Genomic DNA, 19365 nt, shown 5'->3' on the forward strand with positions numbered 1-19365 from the left:
ATATATCATTAAATAATTATTTGAAAATTCACTTCCTAATAATTAGAAGCTAATTCTTATTGATATTCATAGCTAAAAAAAGTCCTTTTAATTAATATAGTTGTTATGAAAAAATTAAAGCTAATTTTAAAAGAAGATAAATAGTACTCTTTCAAGTTAATTTGTAAAAAAGGACAACAATCTCATTTAAATTTGAGAATTGATTATTATGACGAATATCTTATATAAAATTTTTAAATTGACTATTAAGTACCAAAAGGTGAATAACAAATTATTGTAGAGTCAAATTTAATAATTTAACAAAAACAAATAAATATTATTATTATGTCCTACTTAAGAAAATTCTAAATTGTAATGGAGACATTTACCCTCACAAAATATATATATTTGAAATTGTCCCTGCGATGGAGAGAGCTGCAACGTTAGGCATGACTGCACAATACAAGGAGAGAACTACAGTGGTTGGCTGGGCTACGCGGAGCGAGAGCCAATTTGCGTGATGAGGGTGACGTAACGGAAATACAACGGAAATACAACGGCGGTTCGATGACGCGAAAAGAGGCATACGCCAAAGGTATTGTGGACGAGAGGAGAAACCGCGAAAGAGAGCTCGGGAGTACGTATAAAAATAGTTTGTAGGTTAAAATTGTACCACTTGAATATAGAACATACACAAAAATAATCTTTTTATTTTTTAAATTTTAAAAATAAGATTAAAAAAAATTAACCGAATTAGCTTATCTTATAACTGGCCCAATACTTTCTCTTAAATGCCCATTTCTTTCATGGACAGTCTAACTATCATCATCATTGTCTTAATTTATTCATCAGTTTTATCGGCAATTATTAGGCCTTTGTATCATCAACTATCATCATTAAACAAACGTAAGGATAATGTAATAATCTTCAGAAAGGCCCTCTTTTTTTTTTTTTTTTATTTGGGTGGATGAAATAAATGGATGTGCTAATTAATTAGACCATATTTATGTTTAGGAATAATAATACAGATATGTAATTAAGCATAAGTATCTGTAGAAATACCTGAAGATATGGATGGAAATGAGACAAAAATAAATATGGGATGGGAATAGAGATTTTAAAGATCTCTATGTGAGGAATTTTAAAATGGAGATGAAGACTAAATTACTAAATAAATTCAATAAAAATAAACTGTTGCTAAATTTAAATTTTGAATATTTTTTTAATTGAATTTCGGGTGTTTTTATTTCTAAAAATAAACTTTTGCTAAATTTACGTTGAATGTTAGCCGTAAAATTGACCACTTTTTTCATCTTTCTATTATTATATAAGAAATGAGAATGGATTGTAGAGTCTCCATTTCCAATCTTCTATATTCTCATTACTATCTATCCCTGTAAGTCTATAACAGAAACCTTTTTCTAATGTATGGTTTCCATGCATAAATAGCAGTTGAATATGCTTCACTTAAGGTTACAGCTGTTACAAAGTGATGATTTATTTATTTATTTTCTTTTTGGCCCATCAAGAATATCATTATTACATTCAAGTCATCGGATTAGGCATCATATCAACCAAAAGTAGGGTTAGTTCCAATAAGTGGGGCATAATAATGCAACCCACAATCACAACATCAATCAAAGCTTTTTGCATGAATAATTTTACAAAAAAGTTGGATTTTTTTCATATGAATGAAATCTTAATAATATATTCTCCAAATCTTTCACACCCATCACTGCTTTTTAATTAACTTTTGATGCATATTAGTGATAGACAGATAACAACTACTATCAAAGCTTTCACACACTAATCACAACATGAGCCACAAAATAAAGTAATATATGGACAAAAATATCCTTAGGAACCTAGGAAAAAGGAGAGGGAAAGAAAAAAGACATTAAAAAAAGCCTTATAATACATCTGATTCTTCTTCCTTTCTTTTCTTCAATTCATTAGCTTTTACTTTTTAAGTCTATAAGATTTATATGTAATGACTATCACCACCTAAATAAGCTTTTTAGCTCAAAAAGAATATACATATAGTTGCTTTAGATTTGTGGAAACTGACATATTCGCCTTGAGAAAAGCATACTAACTATTTTTATATTAATTAATTTTATATATATAGTACCTAATTATATATATATAGCTGTGCATTAATCTGTATATATTCTTTAGAAGCAATCCATGAATCATGATGTATACCAAACTAAAATTAACTAGACATGTTCTTCGTTCTGTTGCATTGTGAATTTGATCATCTCCCTAAGGTGAATTCCAAGCTTGGATTATTCTGACAATCTAAATTATTTTGATCCTTGAAGCTTCTTGATTGTATATGGTTGCTTCCCTGCACAAATTTAAAGTAATATGCAATTATCAATGCCATAATCAAATTTAGAACATGGTTTAATTTCCATTAATTTTTTCAACAAATTAGGTCACAACTCACCTCGGAGAGCTTCCCCATAATGTGTTGAGATGATAGGGTTTCTGGACTACGCTCGTTGGCTTGTATCCATGCTTCTCTACTGCCATTCATGATTTAAAGGGACAAAAACATGTAAATGAATGAATTGAAGTAGTTAAATAAATCATTTAATTTTGCTATTCATATATATCAATTAGATCAGTAATTAATCATAACTGAAACCATAGGAAGAAAATGAGCTTACTGTCATATACAAATAATTGAACAGCAAATTAGTCAATATTTTATAATTTTTTTTGTATTTGTCAGGCTTAATTATATTGACCCCTTTAAAAAAATATAATGTCACATTATATTTTTAAATTATAGGAATCTTGAGTATTAATTATCACAAACATAAAAAAATGTATATATCTTCATAACAAGATATGACGTATAATAATAATATCCCCAAATATATAACATCAGAATATTCAATGTAATTTCCTCTATATGAGGCCAGTGTCTAGTTGTTCAAAGTTAAACACTGGAAAGGAAGTGCTAAAACAGGTGAATTATCAAGTCATTAAGTATACATATATATAAAACATGATACACAAAATGCAATTTCCAGGTTGTGGTGGAGACTTAATTGTACTTTTTTCTCTTCTGTTTCATTCATCATATATATAACTTTTTCATTATCTTTTAATTTCATTTAATTAGCTGTTAATTTTATACTTCATGATCACATTCTTTTTTTACAAATACTTTACGTTAAGTACCTTAGCTTGTTTGTTTAACATGATTGGTAACTAATCATGGGGTTTTTCCAATAAGGAGGGTGTCATATAAAGGAATACAAACAGCAAGGAATTAACTAAATCCCGTTAATAAAAAGTCTTTTTTTTATTTGACTTTTTTTATTGGTACAGGAAAGCATTTATCGATTCTTAACTCTTAATTTCGTTTTATTTTAATTTAAAAAAATACATGTTAGACAAAAATCAATCCATCCAGTGCACAATTCTGAATAAACAATCAAGGGTTCCTATCCCAATGCCAACTACTACTTACAGTACTATAATGTTTAGGTTTGAATTTCGATAAAAATTCAGGTACAGTAAATTTTAAATTTTATGTAAAATTAATAGTTAAGAATCGTTAAATAATAATTGAGTCAAATTTATCAACTGATTTAACAACTCTGAGTTTTCATATTAAAGTTTATATATCATTAATATGTTAGTTTTGTAATAAATTACAGGGAACATAGTTTCAGGCCAAAATCCTGGCAACCCCTAAGTGGATCAACTATCTGTCCACACCTATATACATAGAACATTAACAATTGGTCAATATTAATTAGATAAATATTTTATTTATATTTATTATTTAATTATAAATTTTTGTTCTTCTACATATGCAGAACAGTAGTGATTATTATGGACCATGTAATCTTTGTTATATATTTTCTTTTGGACAAATTACTAGCTAAAGATATATCGAAATAATTTTATGATAATTAATTAGAATTTGTATGACAAAAAAGTTTAGAGTTTACAGTAAAAGAAAAAGAATTTACTATAAAATAAATTTAAAAAATTTATATAAAAAATTTAAGCAAATTCCAAAAAAAAAACTTACTTAAAGAAATATAATGTTAGTGATATAATTATTTATATATTTTTTTATGAATTTAAACCTTTGAAAAATATAATATCGTAATAATTTTTCTGAATTTATACGATATTTTTTTCCGGGTTACAATAATATTATGAATCATTTCACATATGTACAATTAACTTTTAAATAAGTTTAAATTTTTCATTAACTGAAATTGAAACATCAAGAATCACTCTTCTGATCACATTTCACAATAATGACTGGTTTCATTTCATTTGCCTATTATTCCTTCACTAATTTCTTGAAAAGCTTTTGCTTATGTGTGTGTATATATTCGAAGCTAGCTACCTAATCTTTATGTAATTAGGGAAGCATAATAAGGATATTAAGGGATATTTTTTTTATAATTTGGAAATGCACCCTAGGGAGTAAAATATAAATAAATCACTATATATAGAGTAGGGTGGAAAACCAAGAATCCGGCAGACATAATGCTCAATTGGCTTGATCATGATTCTGATGACTCTCCTTATAAGAAGGGAAATGCTTCATAAAAAACTCTGACAACTACTTAAACAAACATGAGGAAAGAAGCATATTTTAAAAAGTTGTTTAAATAGTTGTTAGAAAGAGTTATCAAAATAGCATTTTCTTATAAGGAGGAATAAAAAAAATCATATAAATCATTTGATTATATAAAAAAATAATCACTATATATTTATAAAATATATTATTTAATTTATTTTTAATAGATTCTATTTAAATAATTAATATAATAATTAATTTATAGTATACACATAATATCGCTATTCTATTATTTGCTTAGATGTGCAATTTATATTATATTGAATAAGTTGCCTATTAATTTCATGTATAAAGAAAAAAGTAAGTACATAAAACTCAATTTCATGATGATATTTGAAAATTCAAAATTATCTATCATTACAATAGAAAAACAATGATCAGACAGCAAGAACAAAGATAAAATTGTGAAGTTTTTTGTCTAATGTTCTGTATTTACAACAAATTAAAAAAAATACTATCTTTATATAATTATCTCAACTACTAAATAAAGTTATGTATTCATTATTTCTGGATTTTGTTTTCTATAAAACAACTTCAAACACTACTTATTAGAGTAAGATGGATCCAAGACCAAGGTTAATTAGTACAAAGATAGATCGATGAGAAGTAAACTCTTTTTTCCTTTTCTTCTTCTTTTTTTTGGGTTTTTTTTATTCTATATCAGAGTTGTTACCATGATTTGAAACCAACCTGTCTATATCTTAACCACTTGACCTATGCCAAAAGTAGAATCAGTAACATCTTATGTAATTTAAGAGACTCATGAATCATGATCAATTCCGATTAGATGTTCAAAGATTTTCATTCTTATATTGTCCTATTACTTTTCGTTCTTATATTGTCCTATTAATTAAAGCTATCTTAATGGTTTAAAACAATAAACTTCAAAGAAAAACAAAATAAAGAAACTTTGGAATATAAGTGAAACAAAAGATGATCTCACTTTAGCTTTAGCTATATGCTTGTCTCATGAAGAGAAGAAACTGTGAGGAGCTACCATTTCTACCTACCATATATACCATGCTTTTCTTTCAATATACATATATAGTACATATAAATAATCAACTTAGGTTGTCTATAAATTTTAGGAAATTTCATAATCTTTTGAATTTTTTTGGCTTAATCAGAAGAGTTGTAATGCGGCTAAAATGAATGCATTGTTAACAAAATAATTATGTCCTTCGTTTTCTTGTTATTCTAGGTAACATTTTTATCATTATTAAGGTTTTTGTATATATTTTATTTATTTATTTACTTGTGGATTTTTTTTTCACTAAGTACTTATAAGCGCAGACGAATTCATATATGGGAGCAAGTATTTTCACTAGAATTTAAATTTTTTTTGAGTAGTATATAATAATTATATATTTATTTTATTATATTATTAAATTTGATTTATCGTTATATTAAATTATTATAAAAATTATTTTCTTGTCATATTAAATATAATTTGTTATTATTGTTAAATTTTTTTTAGATTTGTCATTGTTTATAACATATCTATTCAAAAGTTTTTAATTTAAGAAAAAAAAAAGTCACCAAAAAAAAATTTAAGAAAAAAAGTAACGAATTACGGACCTTTAATTCTGTTATCTATAAATTAAAATTACAACCATTTTTTTTATTTGTCAAGGTAAAAAAATATACTATATATTGAGTTACATTTTAAAAAACCAACAGTCTAATTAATTATGGTGCTACATTTTAAAACATCTATATATTTCCACAATATATATCCTGCATTTGTATTGTTGGGTCTTGGTAATTTCTATATTTCAACAAAAAAAGGTATTATATATAATAGAAAAGGCCTCTCCCCATTGAGGTAAGTGAATTTAAATCTGTAGTAAGTGATAGTCTTGTTTGAATAAATAAATTGTGTACCAAACAAAAACACTACATTCAAGGTTACTACCTGTCTTCTGACTTTGAAAGAACGTTTTATGCAGTACAAATTTAGAGAACCGAAGAAATTTCCCCACTTAGTCAAAGCTGATCTGAGTCCATCCAACTCAATTATTATGGACTAGCATTATTACTAGTATGTTAGTTGTAGCTAGGCTAGGATTTACAAGAGCAACCTAAAAAGTGTAGTAATTATATTGTCATCATATCTTGTTTTATCAAATATTATATGATTTCACAGTCACCCATGTATACAGTTTTATGTCTTCAGTAAGCAAAATGGCATGCCATTATTTATATTAAGTATGAACAACGTTTCTTAGACAATTACTATGATGCAAGTTATTTTCTTTTCTAACTTTATTTTTTATTCTTGATTTTTCTATTTAAATAAAAGATATAATTTATTTTAAAAAATTATCAACATTTTAAACTAAAATTATTATATACTATTTGTGCAAATTACCAATCAAATATAAAAAAGTTATCTAATTAACATACATAATACATACCAATGAGTATATATATTAATAAGGTTAATTAGTTTGGTTGTCTAATTATTATTTCCAAAACTGGGATAGCTTGTAACATAATCTGACAAGGTACATATGCATGTGTTTTAGTGGGCATTATTATTTTGTCACATATATATTACCCTATAATAGGTCTATTATAAAAAAAATTATTATTTTAATTTTTTAAATTTTAAAATAAAAAAATTAACTTAATTAGTTTATATTGTAGTTAGTCTCTAAACTTTTTCATAATATAATGGTGATCTAATTTTTGCAGCACTGTGCATTATTTGCAACTTCAATTTCCACTAGAAATTGTTTTTGCTGGCTTTTCCTTTTCTATGTAGAAATGTTGTTCTTATGGTTATTGTTAATCATAGTTGGATTTTGCAACCCAAGGTGTGTGTACCCCATTTTGTCCTATTAGTTGACCCACATAAATCTTTGAGTTAGAAACTTGTACCAAGAGCATTAATCCCATGATAAAGCTAGAATACCAAAAGTGTGACATTACATCAAAAATGGATTTGAAAGCCCTTAAATTGAATACTTTCAAGAGTGTTAGTTATTGAACAAAACTCAAGGCAAGCAAGTCCATTTAAGACTTACAATTATAAGTGGCCAAAAAAGGTTAAAAACAAAGAAATCAACATGAAAATGGAACATTATTCATCTAAAAGTAGAATGTTAATCTGAAGAAAGTACTAATATATATATACATAGATTGTCAAAAGTTGTATATTTAATTGCAACTATATAACAAGAATAAAAAAATGTATCTAGTTTCAGAAAACCTTCACTTTCTACCACATTTAAAGAAGCTGAAAATGTGTACCAAAAAGAAGTATCATCCGAAATGATGCATGGCCATTTTTATCATCAGAAATAAAGCAGCGAAGAAGTGGAGAAAAGAAAGGAAAAGCAAAAGTTGTCAGAGAAAAACTAGTACTTTATTTTTTTAATTTTTTTTCCCTTCAGAAAAAGGGTGAATTGGGGTTCTGATTTTCCCCTACTTAATTATTATACTCAACCATGCATGCATCAATTATTATAATATAGCATTATTATACATATATGGGGCATATATAGCTAGTGGATCCAATACCATGTAGCATGCAGATATTGTAAGATATAATAACCGACACTGACACCAATGCAATAATAATATTGAAAGAAATGAATCACATCAATTAATTAATTAATTACCTGGAAGAAGAATTACCCCATAGATTTTTATTGCTGCAAGTAGTAGCAGTAGTGGTGTTGTATCCCAAATCTTGATCTAGAGATGCATTATTATTATTTGGGGGCCCTCTTTGATTTGGTAAAAAGTTCTTATTTTGACTAATGGGTGATGCTAGGGACATGAAATCTTCATCTCCATCTGATGCTTCATATATAACACCATATTTAGTATTACTACACAAATCATTGAAACAAACATTGAGGAATACTACTATACTTGCATTGTTAGCATAAACTTTTAAAGACAGAACATTATTATTTATTTTATTTAATGGTTCAAATGAATATGAATGAATAGGGTCCGAGTCATAAAGTAGTGAGCTAGGGAATCTTCTTCAGATGAATTAAATAAAGTGCAATGAAGAAACTCAAATTTGGACCGGAGATCAAGGACTCAATTAATTATATATTGTTGTGTTATTAGCTTATTAGGTTATGATGATAATAAAATTATGAAAATTTTTTATTTTATTTTATTTTTTTACCTGAGGAAGCTGCTGGCTTGTCAGTATTCTTAACAGTTCTATACATCTGCAGAAGCCAAAATAAGACAAAAAAAGATTAGTACACATAGGGGGAATTGAAACAATAAACAATAATATCAATGAGTATTTAAAAAAGATTAAAAGTAAATAAATAAGTTCGTTTCTGGGATTATTTATTTAGTTTCCTGGGAATTTGTTTGATTTTATCTTTTAATAATAATAATAATAATAATAGTAGTAGTAGTAACAACTAACAAGTAACAAGAAAGCAAGCATAGTGCATAGCAGGTAAGTAATATAATTGGGTTGTATTATTGAGAAATGATGGCTACTTTTTATGTTTCTTTTTTTTTTCTCTTTGATAAAAAAGTAGAAGTTGTCCTGTTCCCTAATTCAAACAAGAGATTCAACTGTTCATCCCTTTCATTCATTTGCTGCATGTCTCGGCTCTTGTGCCGCATACTTAGAAGTCTCTGCCCCTTTTTCCGGTATTCCCAAATTAATAGGCTAAAGACTAATATGTTATGATTTGAAGTTTTACTGATTAATGAATTATTACATGTATAAAACAAAATTCGACAATTAGTTAAATGAATTAGCGAGTTACTCACTAGACAGCTTCTTTTGATAAGTGTTCGTATGAGAAAAAAGAATAATTAATATTAATAAAGATGTATGTACCTGCAAGTGACTCTTGACATGAGCGAGTGTTAGATCTTTGACATCCATGAGTTCCAGAACTGACTTTGGAGTAGCTCCTATTATTGAATCGAGAAGGTAAGTAAGGGTTTGATGGAAGGAGAAATTAAAGAGGAGGTTTGAGAGTAACATACTTTCATGGCCGCCAAGGAGTTGAACAGCGTGAACAAATCGGGCATGGAGGGAGGTAGTCCAGCGCATTCTTGGAGCCCTCATGTTCCTCTTGCTGCTATGAATCATCATCCTTGTTGTTGTTGTTGTTGTTGATGGGAACATTCTAGACCTCATCACAAACCCGTTTGTGAAGTCAGTGTTGTTGTTAGCACCCCCAATAACCCCAAATAAGTGATGGTGATTAAGGGTTCTTAGACTCTCCATAGTTATAGCATTATTAAACCTTGAAAGTGGCGAAGAAGGAGTGTTGTTGTTGTTGTAAAGAGGGATTCCATTGATAGGCCTAATTACTACTTGCTCTGATGACGATGATGATTTGTTCCAAGGGCTTTCAGCTTCAGAAGGGGTTGGGGTTGTAGGTGCTGCTAAAGAGAGTTGTGTCTCCATGTTCTTATGATGATGAAGAAGAGTAGTAGGGATTGAAATGGAACCATCACTGTGTGATTTTTCAGCACCATCACTAGTAGTAGTGCTACTTCTCCATATATCAAACCCTCCACAATCTCCTTCTTCTTCATTATTGCATATTGATGGTGGAGCACTCTTTGGCAGGCTTATCTGCAGTGATAGATCAGGAATCACATTCTCACCCATTCTTTCTTTCTTTTCCTCACTCACTATACTACTTTTATATCTATATATCAATTTATTTAAGGGACAATAAACAACAATTCAATTCAATTCTTTCGATCTGCTGCTCCTGCTGCTGCTAGTGGATGGTGTTTATATATTATTCTCTCTACTGTTATTGATTATTGAGGAGGGTATATATATAAGAGAAAGAAAGAAAGAACGAACAAACACAAAAGCTACATATATAGAGAATAATAATGGAAAATTAATTATTATAAGTGGGGGATATCAACAAAATACATATATCTAAGTATTAGAAAACAAATTTAAAGGCTAAGTATTATTAATGGAATAAAAAGAAACAACAAGCTAAGCTAAGGCCCTTTTTTTTTTATGATGAGGTTCACAAAACAGACATCCTTCCAATAAGGACTAATAATAAGGGGAATGAAGAGAGAGAAGAAAGATGTGTGGTGGTGGTTCATAATAATATATATTAATTAATATAAATAAACAAAAAATTAAAAATAAATAATTGAATGGGAGGAGAGAGAGAGTGGTGGTAACTAAGTAGAGAGTATATGTAGAAAGTGACACTCCAACAATTCTTTTCTTTCCTTTTCTAACTAGTAACTAGTAACTTAACACATCTTTTTTTTATCTGCACAGTCAATACAATACACGCAAAACACTGCAACTGATGCAACGGCGTGGTGCTGCCTACAAAGTTTTGTACAATTTTTTCTCTCATTTCCTTACTTCTTTGCCCCGTACAGGACGGGTTGAATTTTGCTACTTGTAAATTTATTATTTATTTATTTATCTAAAGTTTGACAATAAGTAAATAATAAAATAAGGCTTATATTAGGTAACTAATAATTTTTTTGAACAATTACTAATTAAATTAAAATATATTATACTTTTAAATTATTCACCTAAATTTTAATATTAGAATAACTATTTGCACACCTAATGAAATGAACATTCAATATTAATATATCTATTATTTACGTTGTTTAGTATTTTCATTGTCTATCTATATTTTTTTTATAAAGTAAATATCGTTATCGATTTCTAACTATTTATTCAAAGAATAAAATATGTTTTACAATTTAAAAATTTTAATCAATTTCTAATCATCTTTAAGTAATTGGTTTAAATGGTCTCTGTTATTAGTTTAAGTGACTCTTAACGTATTATCAAGTCATTATTTATAAAAACGATTCAAAATAATTATTTTAATGGTTGAATATTAATTAAATATTTTTAAATTATTATAAGACACTTTATCCTTCAAATAAATAGTCAAAAATTTAAAAAAATATTTAATTTAAATAATAATCATCTAAATCTCGTGATCTAAATTGCTAAATAATATACCAACGAGTTATAGTTTAAATTGCATAATCTTTTCGTACTTATTTAGAAATAGAGAGTTTGAGTCTCAATTTTAATTTATAAAAAAAAAACTGCTAAACAGTATTCTTTTTCTCTCTCTTTATCTTTGATGACGGTTTTAATAGTACGTTTTAGTTAAGACAAGGGCTTGTGTTTTTCACAAGATGATCAATCATTCCGTTTGCAATTTAAGAATTAAGGAAACAATAATTTTTGGCACTATTGTACAGAAATTGTAGGGCAAGCTAATTTTGGTCCACACCAATTTTTGATACAATTACATTAAAGTGTGTCATAATGTGTCTGCATACAGAAAAATTTGAATGATTGTAAACATGTAAACTGTAAAACTATTTACACAAACTATAACAAATACACCTCTGACACAGAACAAGTTGTTTTGGCGTTCTTTTCTCATTTATTTTTTTACATATTGGTTTAATCTTGGTGTAATACTCAATCATTAGATTTTACGGTGTTTTTTAAAATTGTGGGAACAGTACAATACGCCCTCTTGGATTGACAATACGCCTCCCTTGTATTGTATATTTTAATTTAAAATATAAAATATACAATACAAGAGAGGCGTATTGTCAATCCAAGAGACGTATTGTATTGTTCCCACAATTTTAAAAAATATCGTAAAATCCAATAATTGAGTATTACACCAAAATTTTTTCAATATACAGAAAAATTAGCCTTCTTTTCTTGGTAATTTGATAAACTTATTTTCTTCTTTTCCCTCTTGCGTTTTCAAAATAGCCCAAACATGTGATAAGTGTATAATTATAAATATTTAAATTATACAAATACTAATTATTAATAATTAAAATACTCTTCAAATATTTTAAAAGAGATAAAAACAACAAAAAATATAATTTTTTTTAAGTAGCAAATGATGTATAAATTTGACAAATCATTTATGTATTTGATCTGAAGTCACTAAAAATCAATAATAAAAATATCTCATTTTTTAATTATATTTACAAAAAATTAAGTTATATATTCTATCAAAAGTTTCTGTTGATAATATTTTAATAGAATCCTTTTAACAGAACATTGTTAATGACTTGTTGAAACAAACCTATACTAATTAATACGTACGCATCTTCAATTATACTCTCCGAATTTAAGACAGAAATTTCAATTACACTTTCCCTGATTAAATTAAGTGCATAGCATCTTCAATTATACTAATTAATATTTTCATACACTCATAATTTAGTACACACCCGTTATTAATTTCCACACCTAGCCTTTTAATCATTCGTATATTGGACCAGTCTCATTTGTAATATTGAAGCTGTCATTCAGTCATTCTCAATACATATAGTAATTAATTTGTTTACGTCTTATTAGTCAAACTTGTTTGCAAACATGTTGGTGTCTAGCTAATAGGGGTACATGCTAATAAGAAGACAAATTCGTAATCCAGTTTCTCAAAAATTCTCCAAGTCTACATAAACAACATCCACAAGAAATCTTTGCGCACCATCTTTTGAATTTTCTTTTTCTGTTAAATAAATATCGGAAACACTTAACAGTACAAAACAACTATTGAAAAATACACGTAACATAGTTCTAATTTTATATATATTTTATTGTAAAACTCAAAGGCAATGAATTTATATAATATATAAAAAATATATATACATATCAACCCATTAAAATAAAATACATACATGTTTTTTACAGCTTGTAATCATGGTAATTAATGTTTAGCAATATAATTTTTAGCATATAAGATTACCTAGCTCTTCATATGCTAGATTGCTAGTAGTGAATTGCTAGAAACTCCATAACATTTAAAAAACTAAGCGAAAAAATTCTCTCTAACTTTCACATGATTAATGGGATGTTTTTTGCTCCTAGCAAGAAGATTTTCAGTTGAAAAAGTTCGTGAACACAAGCCTGTGAAATATTGGCTTAATTCAATCAATGACTTTTAATTATGATTTGGCAATTCTTCTAATGCAATTAGAAATAGTGGTTCCATAGAAACATAACAATTATGACTTTTCATCCTATTGAGTGTCCCTTGAATAATATTTAGCACATCTACTTAAGTTAGAAGCATAATTATCAAGCATCCTCAACTCTCGCAATCACCGACAAATATTTTACTTTTGTTCTAAGTTTAAAACATAGCATCCTTTCGACTTGTCCCAGCGACCATTTTCTAAAGTGACAAGGTTTAAGTTTGGCTTATGGCATAATTTTGCTAGGTCTAACCTAGTCTTATGGTTGTCCCTAGCTAGTTCTATCATTATGTATTAAAATATGAATGAGATTATTGAACATATTATTCTCAACATACATTACATTAAGACAATGACAAATCAAAAAATATTTCAATAAGATAAATCCTGAAAGATATTTCTCTTAATCTAATTATGTGTGTCACGGTACACCAAATTGTATAACTAATGTCCCATATAGATTATTTTTGGATAACTACTCACCCTTGTCTATACTTGTTCATTATTATTCGATCTCACAAGAGGCTCCTTATGTTCCTTGATATTCTTTGGACAAATTACTTAAATAAAATATTTAGATTCTAAAATTACGAAAATATAACTTTTGCAGTTTGGATACAAAAATATAACTTTCTACAAAATTATGTAAATCATAGGAGGAGTCCACGATTTTAAAATACACATAAATCGTTAATAGAGTCCCGCGATTTACATTGATAACGAATTTGACTAGAAACTGTGGTAGGAGTTCCACGATTTCTATGTGAATAAGTACACTCTAACTAACTCTTTTACATGAACAAATTTTGATGTGGAAGAAATGAGAGACATACCTTTCCTCTTTGATGGCAATATAATAAATTAATAATAGAAGCATATAAATATACAGAGAGAGGAGTTAGTTAAGAGCATAGCATGAAACTATAGAAAAATGAGAATGTTTGTATTCTTTTGAAAAGTTTGCATATAAATCATGATGACTGGTGAGTGATGATGTGGCATGTATGCATTCATTGTGACAAAATTTTATGACTTATAAACGTGAACTTGATTGATTAACTTCTCTATATCATGTTAACGGTGATGATGATCACCCTTTGAAGTAAATTTCTATGTCAATGAATCTATCATAATATTGGAGTAGAAAAAAACTTCATGAATATTAAGTATTAACTCACAAGTCATAATTCACACATAATCCTTCAGTTATCTCACCCCAAACCCAAAAACTATAAAATACATTTGTCTCTTTTTTTTTTTTTTCCTTCCAGAATTGCCTATCATGGCTTGAGAACATTTTAGGTTCAAATGTGGAATAAATATTTATATACTTATAAGAGGAAAAACTTTGATGCTACATTTGCTGATATTCACAAGAAGATAATTTGATCCTTTATATACAAAATACCTTACTTTAATTCTTCGAGAGCATCTAAATCCAAAATAATCCATCACAACCTCTCTATTTCAAATAGTATTAACATCATTATCATCATAATCTCCAAGCATAGAAAGAAAAAAAAAAAAGGTGCAATGACCATTTTAAATGCTCTATCAATATATATCATCTTATAATCACCTTCCTGCATTGTAATAAATACAATGAGATTAGAGTTCAGACACCCAAATTCATGTTATTGAATGTTTATAAATCCATTAATACTTGATGAAAAAAGAATCGAAGCCAATCATAAACTTAAATAGATATTTTCAATGCAACAAATAATATATTCAAATGATGGAAAATAACTTCTAAATTTGAGTTAATTATATATAGTGGAACTTGGTGTAAGTATAAACTGCTAGACTCTTTCTACAATTTATACTTATTTCTCGTTCACACAAAAGCTGTGAAATTTCTACCGTAGTTTTTAGCCAAATTTGTTATTAACGTAAATTGCAAAATTTCATCAGCGATTTAGGTATATTTTGAGATTTATGTATATTTTGAAACTGTGGAACCTCTCCCACAATTTAAATAATTTTTTAAAAAAAATTATTTTCGTATCTAAACTACAAAAATTATATTTCAATCATTTTAGAAGCCAAATATTTTATTTTGATTATTTACTCTTCTTTCTAAATACATTATTTTTGTTGCCTTATAAGGAACATTCTCAAGTAATAAAAACCTTTTGTAACAATCAAATCAAAATTCTTTTTACTAGACTTGTTAGAAATTTTTATATTCTCCGCACACACGGGACAAAATAGCATAGCTTGTGTCATCCAATTGATTAACATTCTATAGGCAAAAAAATTATAAATTGTCCATATTAAAACAGCATTTAGTATGAAATTTGATTTGGCACAAACAACATAAAATTAAAATAATTCAATTAAATATCCTTTAAAAATTGTATAATATTCAGCTTTTTATTATAATAATTAAAAAAAAAGTAAAACAAACACATTTAAATAAATTTAGTAATTTTTTTTAAAAATTGACTACACATCTAAAATACAAACTAAATAAAACTAAAATTTAAAATTTAAAATTTCTGTTTTAATTTTATTATTTTTAATTATTAATAGATTATCATTTAAATACACTTCCAAAAATATAAATTTAGTAAAATTGAAGATTTTAATTTGTCCGTATGATTATTCGTCCGTGCCGCCGTCCTCCTCAGCGCCGCCGCGTCATCTCCAGCGCCATTCTTCCGCTTCGCCGTTCCTCTGCAACGCTGTCGTCCGCCTCGCTCGTCCTTGGCACCACCTTCCTCCTCGCCGTTCAGTCCGCAATCTTGTTTTGTCCTACTCCTCGTCGCGTTAGTCCTCATTAGCTTCGCTAATCCTTCTTCGTCGAAAGTAGACCTTAGGTATTTTGGATGTGTTTAAGAGAAAGTGATTCATACTTAACCGTATGTATCTGTTTAGTTATTCAATCACGTTGATTTTGCATGCCATGTACAACATCTTAATTTGCATTGGAGAATAGTTTAGGTAGAAGAACAACTTAAAGAATCACAATCATCAAATTGTCAACACTGTTATATCTGCAATTAAGGCCACTGCAAGAGTTTAAATTTTTATTTATGATTTTGAATGTGTTTTAAAAATATTTTGTGTATCACTTCATAATTTTAGATGCGTTACAATTGTTTTTTAATGTTTAAATTTAAATTTTAGATTTATGATTTTGAATGTGTTTCAAAAATATTTTTTGTATAAGTTAATAATTTTAATGTGTTATAATTGAAAAAGAAATTACGGTGTTAGGATTGAAATTCACAACATAAACTGATTCTCTTCTTATCCAACTCTATTCCCCCCACTTCTCCTATATTCCACTGAATTGTAACTAACCCTCCTCCTACATTCCTAGTGTACTCTCACCCTCATTTTTCTATATGGTAGTCCTTAGCCCAAACAGGGGCCTTTCTCTCTCTTCCACTCTTAATTACGCCTTTCTCCATTACTCCTTCATTTGAAACTTCAGAACCTTAACTTGGATTGGATTGTTGAATTGGATTTGGATCCAGGTTAGTGCTTGCAATAATTATTCCGTCTCCAACAATAACCTTGTCCTCGACCTTGTCCTCAAGGTCAAGATCTGAAAATAACCTCTATAAGTCTTCTCTATCTACTACCCAAGTTGTCTCTTCTCTAGGTGTTCCCTCCCAATCCACCAGCACTTGTTTAATTGATTTGCCTTCTCTCATCACCATGTGTTTCGCAATAATTGCTGAAGGCAGCAGTTGGAAGGTTGCAGGCGCTGTCGCCAGCACAAGGGATGTGGTTGGTGGCTCACCATGAAACTCCTTCAGCATTGAAACATGAAACACCGGGTGAATGGTGCTACCGGCGGGCAGCTCCAACCGGTATGCGAGCTTACCTACTCGTCGCTGGACCCGATATGGGCAAAAAAATCTCCGCCCCAGCTTCGGGTGTTACTATAGAACAAGGAGATTTGTCGGTATGGTTTTAATTTGAGCAAAATCCAGTCTCCTTCCTTAAACTCCATATCACAACGGTGCTTGTTTGCTTGATTTTTCAAGCGAATTCATGCCTAATGCAGGTAAAAACCCAGTTCATCATTGAGAATCTCCCTTGTGCGCAGAAATTAATCTACTTCCAGAACTGGGGAAGATCCAGGAATGTAGCCAGGGGTAAATTCATGGGAAATCCATGTAGAGCCTCGTGAGGGGTCATTTGAATGGCCGTGTGGAAGGAGATATTGTAGCAAAACTCCACCTAAGGTAAAAATGAGGCCCAGAGTTGGGGTTGTGAGTGTGTGAAGACACGAAGATATTGTTCCAATGAGCGGTTAGTAACTTCGGTTTGCCCATCGCTTTGAGGATGATAGGCTGTACTATAGTGCAGCTGTGTACCACTAAATTCGAATAAGCTACACCAGAACCTACTGAGAAATAAGGGATCACGATCTGAAACTATGATTGAAGGAAACCCATGAAGCTTAACCACCAAAGCAATGAAAATCTTAGCCACCGAAGAAGCGGTAAATCCAGTACGCAGGGCCTCAAAGTGGGCCATCTCACTAAAACGATCCACCACCACCATGATTGCGGAATATCCTGAAGATTTTGGAAGTTGCACAATAAAATTCATGGAGAGTTCTATCCATGGTCCCATCGGAACAGGTAATGGGTGGAGCAGCCCTTGTAGTTTAGAAGTACTATATTTTGTTGATTGACAAATTGTACATTCTTGAATAAACTTGTGAATATCCCTTCGTAGGCCAAGCCAAAAGAAAGCGCTGCTCCATGGCTTAAACATCTTAAGCTCTCCGGTGTGTCCCACCATGGGTGTATTATGGAACTCCTTAAGTAATTGAGACTGCAGGCCGTCAAAATCAGGAACCCAGACTCTACCTTTGTACACCAACAATCCTTCCTGAAAATGAAAGTCAAGAGGCAGAGTTCCCTCCTTGAATTGACTAATAAGGAGTTGGGTCTCTTGATCCTTTATGGTGGCATGCAAGAGGGAAGGTAACAACGATGATTGCAACGTTGAAAATGCTTGAAAGCTTGTAACGTCAACATCCTCATCATGTCGCAATAGCGCATCAGTAGCATGACTAGTCTTGTCCGAACGAAATACTACCTCAAAGTTATATCCCAATAACTTGGTGAGATAAAACTATTGATCCGGGGTTAACACCACTTTATTCATAAGCTCCTGCAAGCCTTGGTGGTCTGTCTTGATGAAGAATCGGCGCCCCAACAAGTAATGGCACCATTTAGCAACAGCTTGGGTAATGGCATAGAGTTCTTGCACATAAGCCGAAGCCACCCGCAGTCTACTATTGAGCTTCTTGCTGAAATATGCGATAGGGTGTCCTTGTTGAGACAACACCGCTCCAATTCCTTGTGATGAGACATCAATTTCTATAGTGAAGGGAAGACTAAAATTGGGCAAGGCAAGGACCGGTGTTTGTGTTAGAACCAACTTTAAACTCTCAAAGGAACCATCAGTAGCTTGATCCCAATGAAAGTTGTTGCATTTTAGTAGTTCAGTAAGAGGGGCAGCAAGATGTGCATAACTAGCCACAAATCTGCGGTAATACTCGGTTAGACCAAGGAACCCCCAAAGCTGTTTTAAGGTCGTCGGCCTTGGCCATTCTACTATTGCCTTAATCTTGAAAGTATCTACCTAGACACCCTCTTTAGTAACCACATGCCCAAGATACTCAACCTGTTCTTGACAAAAAGCACATTTGGAGAATTTGGCCACAACGTGATGCTATTGCAACATACTAAGAGCAATTCTGAGGTGACAAGGTGTTCCTCCTTGGCTTTGCTATGAATTAGTATATCATCAAAGAAAAC

General features: G+C 29.7%; 1 protein-coding gene across 3 annotated transcripts; it reads right to left on the reverse strand.

The window, feature by feature from the left end:
• Nucleotides 1-1894: 1894 nt before the first annotated feature.
• Nucleotides 1895-10397, reverse strand: LOC107490588 (transcription repressor KAN1-like). 3 transcript variants are annotated; one of them, XM_016111367.3, is made up of 6 exons: nt 9584-10397; nt 9432-9508; nt 8751-8796; nt 8227-8404; nt 2432-2510; nt 1895-2329 (listed from the first exon to the last, which is right to left on the reverse strand). In XM_016111367.3, the coding sequence occupies exons 1-6, from the start codon at nt 10215-10217 to the stop codon at nt 2237-2239; spliced, it is 1107 nt and encodes a 368-aa protein (XP_015966853.1). In that variant the 5' UTR covers nt 10218-10397; the 3' UTR covers nt 1895-2236. The 3 variants fall into 3 exon arrangements, with proteins under 3 accessions (XP_015966853.1, XP_015966854.1, XP_015966852.1); XM_016111368.3 differs by having other exon boundaries at nt 8243-8410; XM_016111366.3 differs by having other exon boundaries at nt 8227-8410.
• Nucleotides 10398-19365: the final 8968 nt, after the last annotated feature.

This window comes from Arachis duranensis, chromosome 5 (assembly GCF_000817695.3).
Source record: "Arachis duranensis cultivar V14167 chromosome 5, aradu.V14167.gnm2.J7QH, whole genome shotgun sequence".
Classification (NCBI taxonomy): domain Eukaryota; kingdom Viridiplantae; phylum Streptophyta; class Magnoliopsida; order Fabales; family Fabaceae; genus Arachis; species Arachis duranensis.